General features: G+C 48.5%; 1 protein-coding gene across 3 annotated transcripts in view; it reads left to right on the top strand.

Moving 5' to 3' along the window:
* The window catches only part of Arsg (arylsulfatase G), a 137,424-nt gene that overhangs the window by 95,546 nt on the left and 26,734 nt on the right, over positions 1-15,144 (top strand). For all 3 annotated transcript variants that reach the window (XM_048446092.3, XM_048446093.3, XM_085695990.2), the window contains 3 exons: positions 1,616-1,812; positions 2,966-3,046; positions 13,188-13,296. In XM_048446092.3, coding sequence (XP_048302049.3) covers positions 1,616-1,812; positions 2,966-3,046; positions 13,188-13,296 — 387 coding nt within the window. The remainder of the gene's footprint in view (positions 1-1,615; positions 1,813-2,965; positions 3,047-13,187; positions 13,297-15,144) is intronic.

The following is a 15,144-nucleotide window of genomic DNA, read 5'->3' as shown; positions in this document are numbered from 1 at the left end:
CAGATCTTTCCAGTCTCCGGAAGAGACAAGCCTGATCGTGCAGAATTAAAATGGCTTCTTCTGTGGATGGCTAAGCAGACCAACTCCTGACCGTGCGAGATCCTGCAGTCCTTGCTCAGCTGTGTTGGGCTTTCCTAGAGACAGCATCAAGGAGGGCAGAAGTAGTAGTGAGGTCTCCTCAGTCTTCTGTGTGTATGTGTGTGTGTGTGTGTGTGTGTGTGCTCTTCATAACACAGGCCATTACTTCAAGCCCAAATTTCAGAGTAGCATCCCAGGAGGTTAGGGGTTCTATCTGAATGAGTCCCCAGACTTCTCTGAGAAACGCTGTCAGTGGTCTCAGATTGCTGGTATAGGTGGAACGTTTCTGATCCGGAAGGCTGAGCATCTCCCAGCTTCCTGCAGCTGTGAAACGGCCCTAGTTCCCTTTGCCCTGTGACAGGCAGATAGTTCATAATTGGTGAGGGCCGTTTCCTGTTGTTTTACAGTTTCAGCCTTCTGACGAGAGGGATGGCAGCTGGCTGGGGCTGGGGACTGTGTAATTCTTGCTCTGCAGGGGCGGTGGAGCCTGACACCCATCAGTTAAGGGACTCATTAAGAGACAAATCAATTAATGTTTTTTTTTCCATAGCAAACAAAGAAAATAAGAGTTGGCCAATTTTTCAAAGTGAGAGGTGTTGAGTCTGTTGACATTTTAACTTCACAGAAGGGTTAATCATAGGGCATGCAGGTTTCTTTAAGATTTGACTTGCCGATTCAGCCATGACTTTCTCACTGGAACAGAAAAGCCCCCTGGATTTGCTCACATCTGTGATGGATAATTTTATGTCAGCTTGACACAAGCTGAAAATCATCTGAGAGGAGGGAACCTCAATTAAGAAAATTCCCCCACAAGATCAAGCTGTAGACAAACCTTGAGGGCATTTTCTTAATTAGTGATTGATGGAGGAGAACCCAGGCCATTGTGGATGGTACCATCTCTGCCTGGTGGGCCTGGGCACTGTAAGAAAGCAGACTGGGGGCTGGAGAGATGGCTCAGTGGCTAAGAGCACTGACTGCTCTTCCAGAGGACCTGGGTTCAATTCCCAGCATCCACATGGCAGCTAACAACTGTCTGTAACTCCAAGATCTCACACCCTCACACAGACATGCAGACAAAACACCAATGAAAATAAAATGAAAATAAAGAAAGAAAGAAAGAAAGAAAGCAGGCTGAGCAAGCCATGAAGAGCAAGACAGTAAGCAGCATCCCTCCATGGCCTCTGCATCAGCTCCTGCCTCCAGGTTTCTGCCCTGCTTCAGTTCCTGCCCTGACTTCCTCCAGTGATGAACAGTGATGTAGAAGTGTAAGTCAAATAAACCTTTTCCTCCCCAACTTGCTTTTGGTCATGGTGTTTCATCATAGCAATAGTAATTAAATGGCCCCTGTGGTCACACATATCAAGAAATTCCTTGTGGTTATATCTTCTAGAACAGTGGTTCTCAACCTATAGGTCATGACCCCTTTACAAAGGATCAAATGACCCTTTTACAGAGTCAAAAAAAAAAAAAAACCTGTTGAGACCCTAGACAAGAGCAGCCTCCTGCAGAGCCTCTGAGGTTTCCCGTTTTTTTCCAGCACCCATGGAAGACCCTTCCTGCTTTATGTGGGCCTGGCCCACATGCATGTGCCTTTGTCTGTGACTCCACCATTGGAAAACCCACGGAATCAAAGGGCGTATCATGCAAGTCTCCGGGAGATGGACAGTCTGATAGGGCAGATCAAGGACAAAGTTGACCATGTGGCCAAAGAAAACACGCTCCTCTGGTTTACAGGTAAAGTAGAAATGCTACCTGAACCGGCTGGGGTCTAGTGAATAACTGCACAGGCGCCGTGGAGAGCAGAGTCCAGTCATGTGATAGCTTTAACAGGGAGGGAGGGGCTCGCTTTGAACTTGGGGCCCTGAATGCTGAGTATGTTGTCTATTGAGTTCTCCATGACTGAGTCATGGAAAAGGATTTGTACTGACGGAGCGTGTGCTTTGCTGGCCCCATAGATGTTGACTAGTGCCTGTAGACTATTCATCCTTGTTAGAGTGATTTCCCATTGTGAGCTTGGTTAGTCCTTGGCCATCTCCTCTGTGGTCCCAATGAGAGTGGTTACTGCCAGTCATATCTTTAGTCAGGCTCCAGAACTAAATTAATGATCCCTTTAAAGGGCTAACACATAGCCAGGCATGCCAATGCACAGCTCATTATAGACTTCTAGCACTTTAGAGTCTACAGGCAAGAAGCTCTCCAGCTCAAGGCCAGGGTGGGCTGTAGAGTGAATTTGAGCATAGTCTGGGGTATATACCACAAGATTGTGTCTCAGAAAAATCCAAAAGTGTATGTATATGGGAGGTTGTTACACAGATATTTTATGTCTCAGGTCTCTATGTAGAGGAGCGGCACCTACTTTGGATCGAGTCGAAACCAGGTTTTCAGTATGTGTTAATGGGAGAATTGAATCTACTCCACTGTATATTGTAAGGTTAAAAGACGGTGTATGTGGAGGTGCATCAAGGACAGTGTTTGGGCTGACATCAATGACAGCAGGAATGGGTTGCTAATCCCACCAAAGTGCGATGTGGGAGCAGAGGTTAAGGATGGAGCTCATGGGTCAGAACAAGCCCCCCATTCTCTTTGAGCCTAGTAGAGATGGGATCACCGAAACAGTTGTAGCTGAGTGGCAATATGCAAGCCCCACATTTGGGAAGCATAGGAAGTGGGTCCGTGGCTATACAGGGTAGGGGTCGCCATACACTGACATCCATGCCGACAAGAAACATTTCGAATATAGCAATCAAATTTGCTTTTCAGTCTGAGTGATCATGTTTGTCTTTCTGTCTGATCCCTGCTGTTCACAGGTTTCTGACCACAGAGGGGTTCAGAAAAAGTGTCCCCAGAGACCCACTGACCGTCTCCCGTTCCTTTTTCTGGTTTCTAGGAGACAATGGCCCATGGGCTCAGAAGTGTGAGCTGGCAGGCAGCGTGGGTCCCTTCTTCGGACTGTGGCAAACCCATCAAGGTATTAGAGAAGCTCATTCAGTGGGGTCATGTCTCTCTTGGGAAGCTGAGTGCTGCCTGGGTGTGGGGTTTTGTCTTGGGGACAACTGTCTTGCATCCTGGCTTTCAGGACACTGTTGTGAACCAGGGACATAGTGGCTCACCAGTCACCAACTCAGAGAAGAAACACATTGGGATGGAGAGAAACTGTGTGTTCATTAATAGGCCGTCTCTTTCTGTCCCTAAAAGGACCAGCCTTTGTCCTGAGAAACCAGTCCATAAACTGTCCTGTCAATATGCTTTGCCTTCATTCGATTGCCTGTGTTTTCTTCCTCTGTCCATTTTCTTCTCTTCTCCATCCCTTCCCTTTCAATGATTACTTCACATCATCCATTCAAGAACTACTTAGTGCACAGCTCTGGAAGGCTGGAGTTTGTCGTTGCTGTTGTTTTGTTTGACATGGTCTCACACTGTAGCCCTGGCTGGCTTAGAACTCACTCTGTAGCCCTGGCAGGCCTTGAATTCACAGAGATTCTCCTGCTTCTGCTTCTGGAGTACTGGGGTGAAAGGTGTTTGCCACTATGCCTGGCCTCCTGCAATAGAATGCTCACCTAGTGTGTAGCTCAGTCAGTAGGGTGCTTGGTCCTTTCTTCAGTCCCCAGCATCACATAAACCAAGTGTGGTGGCAGATGCCTGTACTCTCAGCACTCAGAAGTGGAGGCAGGGGGATCGGAAGATCATGCTCACCCTTGTCTATATAGTAAGTTCTAGGCCAGATGGGCTAGGTGAGACACTGTCTCAAAACAACATTAAAAACAAGCCCAGACCTACCCTTCCTTCCTTGTCTGAGCACTTGTCGAGTACCTGCTGTTTCCTGTTCTTCCTATTTGTTGAGCATCTATTGTATGCCAGGAGCAGTACTTTTTCCCCAGGGATACAAAGACAAACAAGACCTCTGATCTGAAGGAATCGTGGTTTATAACATCACTTCTCAGGCTGGGTTGTGTAGCCACAACGAGAGCCTCTGGGAATCTTGCTGAAATGAAGTTTCTACTCAAGAGGTCATCACCTGATGATGGTGGCCTTGCATTCTTGTGGCACTCCAGGACAATGCTGATATCACTGGTCACTTTGAGAACCACCAGCCTAGAATATTGTTGTCTATGATGCCCAAATCTGTTGCTTCTTTCTCTGGACCTGTGGCTCCCCGAGTTGGGCATGGTGGTGCAATGGTTTTTCATTTCAGGACTCAGGAGACTGAGGCAGAAGGATTGCTACCAGGTGGAGACCAAGCTGGGCTCCGTAGTGAGTTCAGAGTCAGCCTGGGATATGTAGGCAGACAGTCTCAAAAAGCCAAAACAAATAACAACAACAATAATAACCACAACATGAAAAAAAATGCCTTGGTTCCCTGGATTGTTAACTGTGCGACTTACAAGAAGATGGTTCCTAGCAGCAAGTGTGTACTCCTCCTGTGTGTGTGTGTGTGTGTTTTCTGTGAATGCCCAGTTGATCTTGAACTCTCAGGTTCCTCCTGCTTTGGCCCGATGAATAGGCTTGTGTTAGCCTATTCAGTAAGCCAAGCATCGTTCACAAGAGAAGCAGAATCAGGATCTTCAACATTCAACGAATACCAGAATTGGAAGAGAACTTGAAGTCTGTGTTCCTACTCACTTCCTAGTAGGACATGGAGGCTTTGCCCCAGGTCAGCTGGTGATGGGCGGGGGTCAGATGATCTGGCCTTTTACCACGCAGCTCATGTGATTGTAGCTGCCCCCACCTTTCAAAACCTGATCATTGCTTAACTGTCTGGAAAATCCTGTGTTGTTTCTCTGAACCCTGTGGTTGTCAAGGTAAACATCACATTAGCCCCCGCCCCCACCCCGTGACCATCTGAATTGTTCTACATCAGTGGGAGGAGGGATGGGAAGATAAAAAGGCCTATGGTCTTGGAAACTTCGCTTGGGCTTGAATTGCAACTCAGCTATGTAATAGGGGCTGGAAACTTAGCCCTTCTGTGTTGGAAGGTGATAAACCCTCTTCTTTACAGGATGAGTAGGGTCACATGGAGTCGTTTAATAGACACCCAGCCTGGTGCATGTGACTTCTACCACTAACCCTCTTGAGGCTCAGTTTCTTTATTCATAGCAACAACCACCTGGGCATCCTTCTCTGAGGGAAGAACTAGGTTTAGGCTGGAACAAGTCCTGGGAAGGACTTTCTTACAAAAGTGCCAGACAGATAACCCATGGCTGACTTCAGAGTGTCCTGAGCTCTTGTCTTGGGAAATTGCTCAGGGCTGGGGCTGTTACGCGGCTTTGGGCAAGACTTTCTGATAACTTTGGTGACTTGCTGCGGTATCCCTGGGCATAAAACTTGAACTGGTGGTGGGGTGGTGGCTGAGTGCCACTCTCTTGTTTCCAGAGGTCTCAAAGTAAACTTTTTTGGGAAACCCTGTAAAAGTGACTGCTCCCTCCCCCATACTCCTGTCAGCTTTCTGTCCAGGATTCCACAGCTTCCTCTTCCTCGCTTCCTGGAACGCTGCAGGGAACGGACTCTGGGAAGCCAGGCGTAAGCCTTCCTGCAGCTGGAAGGGAGCGAGGTCTGTGAGTGATGAGGGTTGAATCGCTTTGGACCACCTGTTCCTCCTGATCTAGGTTTCCTAGGAAACCCACACAGACCTGTAAGGCCACTCTCAAGAGCCCACAATAGAGAAAAGACAATGTTTTCGCGACGGAGTAGGACAAACAGTCCTGGGAGGCCTGCTTCCTTCTCCCCGAGCCAGCTTGCTACGTCAAGCCACGTGCTCTCTTCCCCTGTTCCCAGGGCCCCCCTCTCATCTTCCCTTTCCTCTCTTGGCTAGTCCGGCCAGCTCAGCTAATGGGATGAGGCAGCGTCTCCTGGAGTCATCTTTTTACCCTGTGATAGAGTGAGGATGCTCTACTTGGCGTGGTTCCTGCCATCTTGGGACGAGGGGAAACTGAACAGGGATGTGTGTGTGTGTGTGTGTGTGTGTGTGCGTGTGTGTGTGTGTGTGTGTGTGTGTGCGCGCGCGCGCATGCGCGTGTGCAGTACAAATCAGGCTTACCTTACTGCCAGTTCCCAGACTCCGGCACCTGCCTGTGCAAGAATCCTGACTGCCAGCCTATCATATCTCTTTCCCCACTCTGGACCTGGCTCACACCAGCATCAGAATCTACACCTTGTCTCCCCCCGCCCCCCCACACACACCCATCTGACTGCTCCTCTGTCTGGAAAATCTTCCCTTGTTTTATTTGAAGAACAGAAGTGTTCCTTCCTCTCCCTTGGTGATGAGAAAACATTCTGCTAACTTGGCATCATCCGCACTTCTAAGAGACCTTGCTTGTCTGTAATCTGACCCTATCAGGCTGTTGCGTAACCTTCCCACTGGGACACAGATCTCTCTGCAGCCCGGGCCCCCTCTCCAGTGTGGGATTAAAGAGAAGGTGGGGGAAAGGTCAGAGATACTGTGTGCCTGAGTTGGTAGAGTTGGGACAAGGAACGTTAGCTGCTGGGTCTGGTCAGCATAGGGCTTTTGGTAGGAACCCTGTGGAAGCTGAAGCCTGTCTTTCCCCAGCCTTTGGACAGTGGCTTGCTGGAATGTTCCTGTCCTCACACTTCCAGCCACCTCAGTCCGGCCACAGTTCTGGGAGCCACTGAAGCCTGGCTTCTCTCTGCTTTTAGGAAACTAGTATTCTATGGGTATCCGTGGCCACGGATAGGTATTTATATTTAGGAAGGAAGCTCGCTTTTCCGGAAGGTTGTATAGGATGTCCTTCAGTGCGTTCTTCCAGGAACTGCACCCGGAAATGCCAGTTTCGGACAAGCAAGCCAGATAAAGAGATACACAGTGGCACCTGTCAGCCGCAGGCAGAGACCTGGCAAGCTGGCCTTGCCCATGCTGCTCCAAATTATTTAAGAAGGAGAATATTAGCTACCCCAGCCCCTCCGAGGGCTGTCCACCAGGCGGGACCCCAGCGAGGGTTTCCATCTGTAGGGATCTTGAGTTTTTCTTTGTGCACACCGGTGGCACGTGCTATGCCAACGTGCCTTCTCGGGACTTTATACCCATGATCTTATGTAAGTGTTCTCACGGCCCTGTGAGGGAAGTGCAGTCATTTTGTACTTCGTGGCTGAGAGACAGAGATCGAGGGAGCTCATGAATTCCTCCCAAGACTGTCTGGTTAAAGGAGTGGCTCTGGAGTCACCCCAACCCTAACTGGACTTGGATCTGTCCGGTTCTAAAGGTGCCCTTCTCACCCCTCAGTTCATACCTCTCAAATTCTGGGTCTTAGATCATCGCTGGCTTTAGAATCACCAATCTCATCTTCTGGAGGAAAAGCCCAGGAATTCAAATTTTTGAAAAAAAGAAATCTTTTATATTTTGAGTGTGCGTGTGCCCCTGTAGTACTAGGTGCACACGTGGAAGTCACATGATAACTTGCAGGAGGCAGTGCTCTCCTCCCACCATACGGATCCTGGGGATTGACCGCATTAGATTTGGCTTCAGGCACGCTTAACCACCGAGCTAGCTCTTCAGACTGTGTGAAAATCGTTTGAACTGTCACAGCGCATGTATGGAAGTCAGAAGACAACCTTCAGGAGATGGTTCTTTCCTTCCTTGCACCGTGTGGGTCCCAGGGATCGAACTCAGGTCATCAGGATTGTGGGCAAGCATCCTTGACCACTGAGCCATCTCACTGACTCAGGAATCCAGTTTTGCATGAGCTCTTGCCTGGCGATGCTATCGTGTGCAGGGGTGGGCACACCTCTCGCTGAGCTGCTTGCCTTTCTGACTCAGTGAGACATGGCCAGGGAGCTCTTTTCCAAGAAAGCCTGCTTGCGATTCCTAGGCGTAGGCAGCGGAGAGTGTTGGTCGGCTTGCCCTTGCCGTGATACACCGTGGAATGTCACTTCACTTCCGAGGCCAGGGAGGGGAGAACAAGAAAGCAAATTTATGAATCATGGTTCTGTTTATGTTTTGGTTGCTGAGGCTAAATATTTATTGCTTCGAGTAAGAGGCTCCGCTTTAATTAGAATCATAACTAGCCACAAATGCATTGAAATACATGGTCGGGGCCATAGACAAGCATCTCCGGACAGAAAGCCAAATACACTTTTAATGTCCCAGGGCCACGGGTCGAAGTGGTAAAGCTTATCTAAATTAACAGCTAGCTTTCGGAATTGAAAAGTGCATAGAAGTTTATATGGACTTGTTTTTCTTGCTGTGACTTTATCAGGTCACATTCTCGTGCAGCTGAGGCAGAAGGGACAAAGGTGTGGCCCGCTTATAGCCTGTGATTCAAAAGCACACAAGCCTGGGGAGATGGCTCAGTCAGTAAAGTGCTTGCTTTGCAAACATGAGGACATCCTAGGACCTATGTTAAAAAGCTGTACCTGATGGTTCATCTCAGTGCTGGAGAGCCAGAGACAAGTGGAGCCCTGGAGCTTGTGCCTCTCTCTATTACCTTCTGACTGAGTTCCAGGTCAAGTGAGAGATCCTGTCTGAGAAAGCCCGAGGAAGATACCCAAGGCTAACCTTGAGCTGCTAATCACCTCTTAAAGGCTTTAAAGTTGAGCCAGTGGGGAGGCAGAGGAAGGTTGTCTGACCTGGGTCTTCAAATCTGATGAGTTGCCTGCTGTGTGGTTAGAACACAGGCTGTTCTGGGAAAACGAAAGGTCTTTGGGGCAGTCTCTTCTACCCCGTCTAAGCTGGGCATGTGGCTGCTGATGAAGTCTGAGAACCTGGTCCAAGAGTGGGAGCCAGAAGGCCAGCCAGCTCAAGAAGCGGCAGGGAAGTGTGGGGGTGTGAGTCACTGCGGCGCACCAAGGCCACGGGGTACGATGAGCAGGTGCTACGGGATTGATGCGGAATACAGAGCGGGGTTCAGACCTTGCTCTTTGCCTCCTCTTCCACATGGTCCAGCCAGCGGCCTGGTCGCAGATGGCATGCCAGTATGGCCCTGCTTTGGAGACCATAAAGGACAAGAGAAGATGTCAAAAAGAACAAAAGGTCCGGGAGACAGAGGGAAAGCCTGGGCGGTGGTGACCATACTTTTCTGACCCCGGGCAATTAAATTAGGTAAGGAGAGTGAAGTCCCAGCCATGACTTCCTCTCTTCCTGACCTCCTCAAGATCTTAGGCCAACAAAAACTCAGTAGCTTGGCCTCCCGTGCTTCCGCCACAGCCAAAAAGTCTTTACTTCCTGAAAATTCCCACGTCCCCAGCGTGATCAGGAAACAGTCCAGGTTTTACTAATTAGTCGGATGTGAAAGGGGGATAAATGGGTCACAGGTCAAGTCTACTGAGGGATTAATTAATTAATTAATCAATTTTGAGAAACTCTTTCACTCTATAACCCTGTCTGGCTTGGAGTCCATTATCTATCCCAGGCTAGCCTTGAACTTGGAGTGATCTCTGCGTCTCACGTTTCCAAATGCTGGGTTTACAGGCACAGGCCCTTGTGCCAGGTAGATTCTCTCCCTTATTTGGAAATGACATCCTCTCAATGAGAGAAGGCTGCTTAGTTTCCCTGGGCCTCAAAAGCAAAACCAAACCAAGCCAAAACCAAAACCAAAAGTTGATCTCTGGCCTCACACCTCATGTACACGGACCTACATCCCCACACCCACCTCGACGTATGAACACTCACATACAAAACAATAAAAACAGAACAAAAGTACATAAGCTACATTTGGCTCTGAAGTGCATCGTGTCTGATTCTCGCCTGGAAATGAGTCCTGCCCAAGTACGTTACTGGGAGAGCTTTCTAAGACATTAGCGCGCTGCCTCTCCTGCCAATCACAGCCTCTAGGGAGGGACTTTACCGTGGTGGTTTTAAAGGACATGCATTCAGGATGTGACCGGCTATGCCAGAAGGTTTGATTGGTGAGGGTCCTGGCTGTGTAACTGGGTCTGGATTTACTATTTAAACTCAGCCAGGGCTGGTGGCACATTCCTGTTATCCCAGCTACTCAGGAGATTTGACAAATTGAGAGTAGCCTGGGCTGCGTAGTGAATTCAAGGCATTTTCGTGAGACCTGGTTTCAAAAAGAAAAATAAAAAGAAGGGGTGAGGCTTGCGGATATAACTCAAACTCAGTGGTCAAGTACTTCCTAGCATATCAAACTCCCCCAAAGTCAGACCTCAGGACTGAAACTATTACTTAACCCCTTTGAGCTTTTCAATTTTTTCCTACTAGGAAAAAAAAGGGGGGTCATAATACATAGTGCAAAAGATTGCCATAGAAGGGCTGGGGAGGTGGCTCAGCTGATAAATGTTTGCAGCCAAGTCTAAACACCTGGTAAAGAATAGCGCCAACTCCCAGAAGTGGTCCTCTGACCTCCACACGCAGCCTTGGTGTGAGCATACACTGGCACACACACACACACACACACACACACACATAAATGTGCAAAAGATTGTCATCCAAATCCAATGAAATAACGTAGGAAAGTACTTAGTCACATGCTTAGTTTGGTGCTTGGTAAAAAGTCTCCATTAATAGACAATGTTATTGTTAGCGTTATCATTATCGTCAGCTTGGAATGGGGAATAAAACAGCTGCCTAGAGGCAGTTATTCTGGACTCTGTTCTTACTAGTAAAGATAAACCACACACACTCAAACGGTTGAATAAGCACACATGGCTGACGCTTGCACCCCGCCCCTCAGAAGGCCGATGGAAAATACTGGAGAGACCTTTCTCCACTCCAAGCAGGGCTGGTGAGAAACTGGCGTTTGAAACAGAGTAATGTCCGTGTTGCTGGTGATAAACATTTAGTTTTATAATGGCTTGCCCAAACTTAGGATTCAAGCTAAATTCCTTTAGCATACAAGGACTGTGGAACTGGGGTCATATACATGGCTGGAATAAGTAATCATGCCTTTCAGTTAAAACTAGAACCTTAGGTGCAACTGGATTGGCTGAGTAGCCCCGCCCACATGGTCACATTGAGGGGCCTCTATGGGCCAATCCTGACTCTCAGTTGCTGAACTTTCCAATATGTTGCCAGATCCGTTTGCTGCTGGCACAGCCCCATCTAAGCCCTCCAGCTTCTGACCCTTTACTGAAAGATGACAAACAAAACGAAACCATTTCCACTGAGAACCCCCGGGGGAGGTCAGCCACCTGCAAAAGAGCTGCCCACAGTCTCACAGAAACCGGTGTCGCTTTGCTTGTCACAGAGCTGCGCCGCAGCTCCTGCCTTCTGGGTGGAGGTAACGATTTACTTCTTAGATCCAAAGCCTCGGCCTGGCTTTAGCATCTGGCCTCAAAGCAGGCCCTTTGAATGTCACGCACCATGGGCTGTTTATAAAAGGGCCCTGTTTTTCCACCCACTCATACCAAGAGCGTCCATGCAAATGTTCCTCCCAGGGCTGGAAAGACCCCCAGACTCCCAAGCACAAGTCTGCGCTCCGACTCGTTTGCTATCCGGCCTTGAGCGGAAACGTGCCGCGCCTCCTGAACCCACATAGAAACGCGTTTTGTGCTCTGCCACAGTTCCGGATTTTCTGTTCCACGTGCGTGGAGGGGTCTTGTTCTCTGTGTGTTTTTTGGGAGAGAAGGCTCCGGTGGAAAGTGTGCACTTGAGAAATTCTGGACTAGATCAAAGACCTTTCCAGTCTGCAGTGACTGAATTTAGTTGGTTTCTTGAGCCCAACACACTTGAACGTAAACAGCCCATAGGGTGGGAGCTGTTTTGTGTTCTGCTTCTTCTGTCGACACTTGGGGGACTCCAGAGCTCTTTGTGTGCTGGTCCCTGGAATTTGGAGCACTTCCGGTCTGGTGTACTGAGCCAGGGACATCAAAGGTTCGGTCTGTGGCAGTGAGAACACAGAGGGAGGAAGCCTTCATCTTGGTCGCCTCGCCTCCCCACCCATGATTGCTTTTATTATTTACACCAGCCAAACTCGGGGAAGTTGCATGACCGCAGTGTGTGTGTGAGCCACATACAGCGCTTGCCTTGGAAGAACTTCTTACACGCGAACCTTGTGGAATCCCTGGCCTCTGGCTCAACTGGGGATGAGGGTGGTGTGTGTGTGTGTGTGTGTGTGTGTGTGTGTGTGTGTGTGTGTGTAGGAGTGGCGGAGCCCGTCATGGTTAATTCAACGCAACATGTGTATTCAGGATGTTTTCTTAAAACATGACCTCATCTCTTCCAGCCCACGGACTGTCATTATATTGGTGGTCACTTTTAACTTGACTACAAAAATAATGTCTCCCATTACTAATGGGAAAGTTCATAGATTGCACTCGGGCTGTTCTCCCCCCCCCCCCCCCACCAAGAGGCAAACACTTGGGAAGATGACTGATACTGTTTCATCAGGACTCATTAATTCAAGGAAAAACAAAGCAAACCCAAATCAGTCCACACGAGATCAGTCAGGCACGGGGTAGTTTGAACAGCTGAGGAAGCCCCCACTTTCAAAGAACTGTAGTTTTGCTTTAATTGTTTTTCAGGTCTGGGGATTGAACCAAGGGCTTCATACTGGGGATGTGTGAACAACTTGGAGGGGTCTGTGCTCGCTTTCTATTCATCAGACAGGCAGAAGATCAACTGCCTGTCTGATGGAAATTCATTTATTCAACAAAGATTCTTCAAGCGCCTAGAATGTCTTGAGTCTTGTAGTGCAGACTCAAGGATAAAATAAAAGTTTGTTTGTTTGTTTGTTTCTTTTTTTTTTTTTTTTTTTTTTTTTTGGTATTTCAAGATAGGGTTTCTCTGTAGCTTTGGAGCCTGTCCTGGAACTAGGCTTTGTAGACCAGACTGGCCTCGAACTCACAGAGATCTGCCTGTCTTTGCCTCCTGAGTGCTGGGATTAAAGGCGTGTGCCACTACTGCCCAGCTAAAATAAAAGTTTAAAGTGGGGACTGTCACAAGAGGAACAGGGCTCTGTCTATATATGTTAAGTCCAGTAAAACCAAAACCTGAACGTTGTTAACTAGCTGGGGGACAAACAGCTGGGCAGTAAAATGTTTTTATTTGTTTGTTTGTTTGTTTGTTTTTTTATAAAAAGCCAATTCTCTGTTGAAATTATTGCATGTCCTTAGAGAGGTACTGTTCTCCCTCAGGCTAGCTCTTAGCCGACAAAGAACCCTCGAGTTACTGATGGTCCTGAAACAACTGCTTCTTCTCATAGGCGGAAGTTCAGCCAAGCAGACCACCTGGGAAGGCGGGCATCGTGTTCCAGCACTGGCTTACTGGCCTGGCAGAATTCCAGCCAATGTCACGAGCACTGCCTTGTTAAGGTAGGAGATCTGAATGACATATATCTGTAGGGGCGTAGAGCCAGAACTGATGGGGACACGTGGGTGGCTGAAGATCTTGGGAGAATCATTGCTCGCCTGTTACCTGCGTTAGCCAGGAGTTCTACATACGCCTGCGCTCTGATGGCAGCTGTGTGGATGGGCCTATACAGCAATCCCATATGGTAAAGCAGGCTGCAGAGGTCCTGAGCTTTCCCCTGGGGATGAGAGTTGAGTGAACAAGGGGCCTTGCTGGTTCCTCACCCTCAGCGTTAGTTCTGAGCAGTATGTGCTGAAGAGAAAAACAGGCAAAGATGGCAGTCACAGGGAAGGTCCTGGAAACTCTAATTATTTGTCCCTGGGATTAGGGTAGATATCCTAGGTGACTCAGAAAACCTGTACATCACTGGTGACCAAATGTCTCCCCAAGAAAGAAGTATGGACATCTGAATGCCCTGGAGGCCAGGAAGGAGACAGATGGCCCCAGTGGACCAAGAGGGAAAGAATGAATCCTTAGATGAGGATGTCATGCATGCAGCCTCCAGTCATAGAAACATTGTTCATCTCTCCACTGTGTGTACGCCTTCTCTCCACTGTGTGTACGCCATCTCTCCACTGTGTGTACGCCTTCTCTCCACTGTGTGTACGCCTTCTCTCCACTGTGTGTATGCCTTCTCTCCACTGTGTGTACGCCTTCTCTCCACCGTGTGTACGCCTTCTCTCCACTGTGTGTACGCCTTCTCTCCACCGTGTGTACGCCTTCTCTCCACCGTGTGTACGCCTTCTCTCCACTGTGTGTGCACCATCTCTCCACCGTGTGTGCACCACTTCTCCACCGTGTGTACATCTCTCCTCTGTGTGCACCACTTCTCCACCGTGTGTACATCTCTCCTCTGTGTGTACATCTCTCTACCGTGTGTACATCTCTCCACTGTGTGTACGCCATCTCTCCACCGTGTGTGCACCACTTCTCCACCGTGTGTACATCTCTCCTCTGTGTGTACATCTCTCTACCGTGTGTACATCTCTCCTCTGTGTGTACATCTCTCTACCGTGTGTACATCTCTCCACTGTGTGTACGCCATCTCTCTACCGTGTGTACATCTCTCCACTGTGTGTACATCTCTCCATTGTATTAAGGCAAATGGATAAGGGTGGTTTCTTGGCAGAAAATATGGCTGTGATGGATCTCTGGGAACATTGCCATGGAAACTAAGGAACCCTGACTTATAGCTGGGATCCCTTACACAGTCATTAGAAAAGTATTTATTTATATATTTGGTGTATGTCTGTACATGCATGTGTATAGAGAGGTCAGAAGTTAATCACTGGAGTCATTTTTCTGTGTTTTGTTCTATGATTTTCTTTAATTTTTAAGATTTGCATGTGTGAAAATGCTCTGCCTGCCTTCACGCCTTTCATGCTTACCATGTACGTACAGTGTTGCGGAGGCCAGAAGATGACATCAGATCTGATCTCCTGGAACTGGAGTTACAGGCAGTTGGGAGCCATCATGTGGGGGCTGGGACCCAAATGCAGGTCGTTTGTAAGAGCAGTGAATGCTCTTAACCACTGATCCTTTTCTCTAGCTCCTCCCCTTTCTCTTTGAGACAGGGTCTCACTACAATCTGGAGGTTCAATGGTTTGGTTAGGTTACCTGGCCAGCCAGCCCCAGGGATGCTTCTGTCTTTGCCTACCCATCTCTGAGATTACGAGTGCAGGCTGCCATTCTCAGCTTTTTACATGGGTGCTGGGATCGAACTCAGGTCTTCACACTTTGGTGGCCAGCACTTTACCAATTGCACCATCTCCCAAGCCCGACTTCTTACTGATCCAGCTGGGTCATTCCTG

Source organism: Myodes glareolus, chromosome 9, assembly GCF_982192425.1.
Source record: "Myodes glareolus chromosome 9, mMyoGla1.1, whole genome shotgun sequence".
NCBI lineage: Eukaryota > Metazoa > Chordata > Mammalia > Rodentia > Cricetidae > Myodes > Myodes glareolus.
Note: the sequence above shows the minus strand (reverse complement) of the source record. Positions and strands in the feature narration are given on the sequence as shown.